This window comes from Triturus cristatus, chromosome 3_2, assembly GCF_964204655.1.
Source record: "Triturus cristatus chromosome 3_2, aTriCri1.1, whole genome shotgun sequence".
Classification (NCBI taxonomy): domain Eukaryota; kingdom Metazoa; phylum Chordata; class Amphibia; order Caudata; family Salamandridae; genus Triturus; species Triturus cristatus.
In genome coordinates, this window is record NC_140584.1 from 454,911,646 (window position 1) to 454,917,645 (window position 6,000).

At 43.5% G+C, this 6,000-nt stretch overlaps 1 protein-coding gene across 4 annotated transcripts in view; it reads right to left on the reverse strand.

The window, feature by feature from the left end:
* The window catches only part of LOC146857529 (uncharacterized), a 223,115-nt gene extending 217,722 nt beyond the window's left edge, over nucleotides 1-5,393 (reverse strand). For 2 of the 4 annotated variants that reach the window (XM_085648070.1, XM_085648072.1), the window contains exon 1: nucleotides 5,168-5,393. In XM_085648070.1, coding sequence (XP_085504196.1) covers nucleotides 5,168-5,246 — 79 coding nt within the window. In that variant the 5' untranslated portion in view covers nucleotides 5,247-5,393. The remainder of the gene's footprint in view (nucleotides 1-5,167) is intronic. The other 2 variants (XM_085648071.1, XM_085648073.1) reach the window with 2 other exon arrangements.
* Between the last annotated feature and the right edge of the window lie 607 nt (nucleotides 5,394-6,000).

Below are 6,000 nucleotides of genomic sequence, written 5' to 3' on the forward strand. Positions count from 1 at the left end.
ACACAGGACAACAAGACATTAAGGAAATAAAATGGCATTTTAAGCCCAGTAGCATGTCTGTTAATTAACTTCCCTTTCGATAAGAGCTGCTAACTAGCACTGCTTTTTAATACAGAAAATGTGCCTCCCACTGCTATCAGTAGAACCTCTCTGATAACCATGGCAGGGTCAAATTTGTGAAACTGTGACAGCTGTTGAGAAGTGGGACTTTATTGGCAAATCCGAGACACCTAGTCCCTTTACTATACATGCACATGACCAATTGCTCAAGGACATAAGTCCTGAAAAAAAAAGAAGAAGTGGGGGGACTAACCAGGTAAGGTAGAATGCAAGTGAAATCATGATGCGTGCCATCACAGCGCATGATGCCACGACGCATGACATTGCATGTGACATCACAGGAAGTGACCTCAATGGAAGTGACATCATAAGTGACATCCGATATTAAGACCTCACACATATGATTATCAGGTATATCATGAGTACATTTAAGAGCATTATGAGATCTAACAAATGAAATTTAGCATTAGGGTTAAACCAAAAAAGTGGCACAATCTCGATGCCAAATCTAGGCCTCAACTAATACATTTTTTAAGCCCTGCCACAAACAAATTGCCAACAAGAAGAAGCATGGCAGTAGACCTGTTATGCTTAATTGGTTGAAAAGAGTACATTTCAAAATATTTGATTGGGTTAAGGCAGCTGCTGTAAAGGTGCCCAGTAAATCTCAGGGAATAGTAATAATGATGATATAACTATGGCATTTAACACATTTGTTGCTGCAATGTCACTGGTCGTGACATCATGTGATGTGATGGCATGCAACATGATGAGACATGGCATGTGTCATGATACTGCCTAACCCGGTTAGTCCCCCCACTTCGTGTTTTAGGACATGTGTTCTGGCAACATCTATGAAGTCTAGACTGTTGTGAGGTCGTACGTCATGTGAGCTAACTAAAACGAATCAAGAAAGTGTGAGTTGTTTGAAATTTTTATTGACCTTTCGGAGATAAACGCGTGCTGAGTTTATACTATGTTTTGGTGATCTGAACTCATTCAACAAACAAGTCACTTGTAGAACACTACTATGCATCGTTACTTTCAGTATGAAAGAAATATATTTTTTTAAACGCGCAGTCAGTGTTGGTGGACACATATTAATACATGTTTAAGTCTAGAGAGTGTTTCCGAAACGTTGCACAGGCTCAGTGGTCGAAGTGGTGGGGGGAAAAAGTAGGAGTACTGTGGGCGGAGAATCAGAGGGCAGGAATAACCAGAGGATTGGGTCAGTGGGCAGAGTCTGAGGTGTGACTAGAAAGAGCAAAACATCAGATTTTTTAGTATTTGTTTGGCATTTCACTGACCAGTTGCAGCTTTTTACATTATTTTAATTCAACCAATGGATGCAAATGTTAATTTAAGGTTTAATATGAGTTATTGACATTAAAATACATTAACAAAGTGGGATACACTTCCAATCACAGATGTCCCAAATACGCTTAAAAGTGGAATCAAAAGCCATTTGTCTCCCAGCCATGCAGTTTCTGTTATCAGAACTTCTCCTCCCTTTTTCCACAAGATCAATTCATATATGAATGGCAAAATATTATAGTTAGCAAATGTTTTCCACATAAGTATGGCTCTGCCATATTAGCCACATAATAAATCATATGCTGCATATTCTTATGATTTTAATCAATAAATTGCTTGTAGCTCAAATGGATCAAAAGTTACTAAATAATGTGACTTGTGTTGCTGCGAAGTGGGGGGCCCTTTGCGGAGGTTGACTGGTCACCTTTCTCACTGTTGCATTTGTATGTTACAGTGGCACTTATGAGGCAAAATCTTTGCAGAGACTATTAGTATGTGTAAAAATGTCAAAATAATAAAGTATCAGAAAATGTGCTGCAAAACGCTGCAGCCTTTTTTTGCTGCATAATTTAGTCAACACTGCAACACCATTTGTCCTCCATTGCTGCATAATTCCAGTGGCCCCAAAGCGCGCAGCACATGTTAGAAGTGCTTGTGCATGAAGCAGAGAGATGTGAAGTTTGTGAACTTAGTTTGGTGTGCGTGCTGATCCGGCATTGCCAATCCCTGGTGAGTTGCACTACTACTGATGAAACAAGGCAAATGGAGGTACCAATGGGGAGGCGGACTGGCCTCAAAGGTCCTGTGACCTCAGTGACAGAGCCACTGTTGCTCTAGGGTGTGCTGCTTCGTAGACCTGCCCGCAAGTCTGGAGGTGAACTTCAGTATGGATTGTGGTAGACAGGCCTTCAAGGTAACCCACACTTGCCACCGCTAGGGTCCACCTGCTGGTGTTAAAACACTAGGGCTTCTAAGGTCTAGCAGGGCATTCTAAGGTCTAACATGGGAATGTGCTCCCTCAGGAGCAGGGGAGGCTCCTCCGTTGGAGTGGAGGAACACTGCCCCACTTAAATGCCTCTGAGATGAAAAACAAAATGGGATTCTGTTACTATTTTATTTTTCATCCCCCGTCCCGAACAGAACGTCAGGACAGGGCTGCTGTCAATGACAGCAGCAGCGAGGATGGTGGGCTCTGTATGCACTGTAATGTGCGCATGTCTTTTTGTCCGGTCTTCTTATGACAACCAGCCACACATGTGCACTTTAAACATTTTGGGTTAAAGCAAGTGCATGCCTGCAGAGCGCTGTGGCGGGCTGAGTGAATCCGCTCCCTCCAATCAGCGTGCTGCTCTCATGCTGGTGAGAGCAGCGCCCAGATTGGTCTAGGGAGTTTCCTGATGGCCAGGCTGCAGAAGGAACGAGGATGTCCAGGGCAAGGAGGTTCTGTTGAGTAAGGTAAGTGTTTTTATTTTATATACGCTCATGTGCACACGCCCGCCCTGACCCCTTTCCCGTAAATGCCAGCCACCACTGCTGAGGAAAGTGGTCTGGTGGACTGGTCATGAAGGCTGAACCTGTTTCCCCAGTTCTAAATTCAGCAGATCTGGCCATAGTGCCACATCCTCTCCTCCACTGAAAACCATACTGCCCCAATGAGAGAAACTCGCACTGCTTTCAACTACAACCCAATTGTGCCCCGCTATCAACACCTGGATGAGATCCAATTCAAATTATGCACTAGATAAGAGTAATATGTTGCCTGAAAAAAAAGTAACATCCTGGGAAAAACAAACTCTCATAGTGAATGTAAGATTAAGTAAAGCTTTTGGAATGTAAACAGGAACAACATAGGTAGCTTAACACTTTAACACTCATTATTCAGAAATCAATGAGTTTTTTGCCTAAAAAGTTAAGAAGATTGACTTCAGGGCCCAGAAGGGGGCCTGTTTCAATGTCCATTGCTTATATCCTTACAAAACATAAGCAGTACGGTTTCAAAAAAACACATCAAAGAGCTGTGGTACACATTTTATAAACTAAAATAAGGAAAACAGCTTATTAGGATCACATTAAGTATTCCAATCCACACATCAACCATGTACTGCAGTACCTCCAGGAATGGCGCACTTCCCAAACCAGGGACAACAATGCAGTTCAAAGACAAGAAAACGAAAGTTGTGCTTCACTGGCAAATTCTGTAAAATGGTGCTAATGTTTGGGTGTGAATAAAACCAATCTGGCCACTTTGCGACCACTCTGGCTTGCTTTATTTATTTTTCGTAATTTTTCTCTCCTTCCCGAGGCTGCACTATGGAATACAAAAATGTCAGTAAAAGGAGGACATTTCCAGCAAAAGTGTTTCTTCTTTTTTGGATCCATTTCACAGGGGGAAGAAAGGAGATGGTAAGAGCCGTTTCTTGAAGTCATGGTTTTCAGAAAATGAGGAGCGAGACAGACAGAAAGAGGAAGAGCGAGAGAGGGGGCAGAGCAGGAGAAGTGGACACTGCCCTGGTCTTCTCTGGGCAAGAAGGAAAAAGAGAGTCCTTTTCCTTCTCTGACCACGCTGCCCGTTCCCGAACGGCCGAGCCTCATCTGTAGCCCTTGGCTATTTCTGCCGTTCTGGGACGCATTTTGTAAAATAGAAAGGTAGAGGGAAATCCATTTAATTAAAGAAAGTAGGGGCATGCCTTGCCCTGCCGATCCTGCCCACTTCGACCGCTGCACAGGCTAAAAAGACCACCAACTCGTCTAATTATGTGTCACTATTTAGAGTAGAAACAATCACGAGGCATTCTGTAACAGTGCTATTCAGCCCGTGGGATGAGCCACTCAGGCCTTTAAACAGTAATAGAAAAAAGTGCAGGTACTCGGTATTTCAAGTACCCGTTGCTCCTGAGAAGTACCAGTACTTTCCCACTAAATGTATTGCAGTAATGTTGCGAAGTGTAGGTACTCTTCCTTTCAAATTAAAGAAGTGTTGGTACTGGGTACCAAACAGTACCTGCCCATTTAAAGCACTGGAATTATGTTTTTGCTGCCGCATTGCTTTCCACAAAAATATTTATTGTCACATTCGGCGCATAGTACATCATCTGATGCATAATCTGCAAGTTTTGACAAAAAATGTTTATAGGTCAAACCGATCAAAATGTACTAAAAACGTGGTATAGTTCTTGAGAGGCAATGGAAGCCCCTTCGCAAAGGTTCACACGTAGGGTCACCTTGCTGTGGTTTATTGCTGTATTTGGCGATTAAACTTTCACTAATGTAGTGAGACCTCTGCCCGGACCGTGTTAACGATAAAAAAAAGGAGAAAATAATGAATACTCTCACAAAACCAGCCGGATAATTTAACTTTTCTAGATTCTTAATTTAATATGCCTTGCCGCAAAATATGTTCCTCCCTAATATGCCACGGCAGAGCCAACAATTCACAACAGCATGAGCATACACAACTGCTAAGCTCTTTGTCACAACATCCTCGCAGGGAGACATAAAATCCTCCACAAAATTCACACCATTTGAAGGAGATTTGCAACGACGCCCGCCCTCAACCCTTAGGGGGAGGAATATAAGACTGCCCATACTACACACCAGGTACCGCCTTGGCATCTGCACGCGACAACGGAAGGCAGACGGGTGGGTTCATTCTGTTAGGCTAAGAGTGAGTGGTACTTACAAGCAATGAGACTATTTACACCAGGCAGTGGGACTGTTCACAGTACAGACAGAATGCACACTGACACCCTATGCAATTGCAAACCCTCCTTTGCCCACCATACAGTAACCTTACCGGCGAGCATGAGAAGCAATAGCGTGGCGCCGAAGAGCGAGGGCGGGAGCCCCGGGTTGGAAGACATCGTCCGGCACATCTGGAGCAACTCGCCCGGTCATCACTAGTTCATAGAGAGGCCCTCATTGTCGCCTCGCAATGGGATCGGCCCGGGTCTGTACATGTCCACGCATTCTCTCGCAGCACTAACGTCGCCCATCCCACCCGGAAACTCCGCGCCGCCTCTGCGTTCCCAAGTGCGAAGCCGTCACGGAAGCTCTCGCCATGTGATGAGCCCTGGGCCATAGAGAGCTGTTGAGATGACGAAGTCCCTTCCCCTTTCTATCAAAACGAGTTTTGTTTTCACTTTTGCTTTCTTATAGTAACACTGTGCTTTCTCGGTCGTCTAGGAGACAATGCGATAGTCTTTTTTGTTTTTTTTTATTTTATGCGGTTTTTTTATAGCGCGGACTTTACCCGGAGTTGTCAGAGCGCTTCACAATAGGAACAGTAATGATACATGAGGAACAAATTACAAGTGAGCATGTTAACAAAAGCAAACGTTACGTTACATGAGGCAATAGTGACAATTGTGCATGTATCAAGAGCAAACAAAATACAAGCGGTAGCAAACGAAACGTTAGAAGAGGAAAAAGTGACATGTGTGCAGGTTACAAAAGCGTATAAAGTACAAGTAGAGGTATTATACTGCAATAAATGGCAGACACAAAACACAAGAGCAAACGTTACATTACATGAGGCAATGGTGGCAATTGTGCATGTATCAAAAGCAAACAAAATAGCAAACGATACGTTACAAGAGGAAAAGTGACGTGTGCATGTTACAAAAGAGT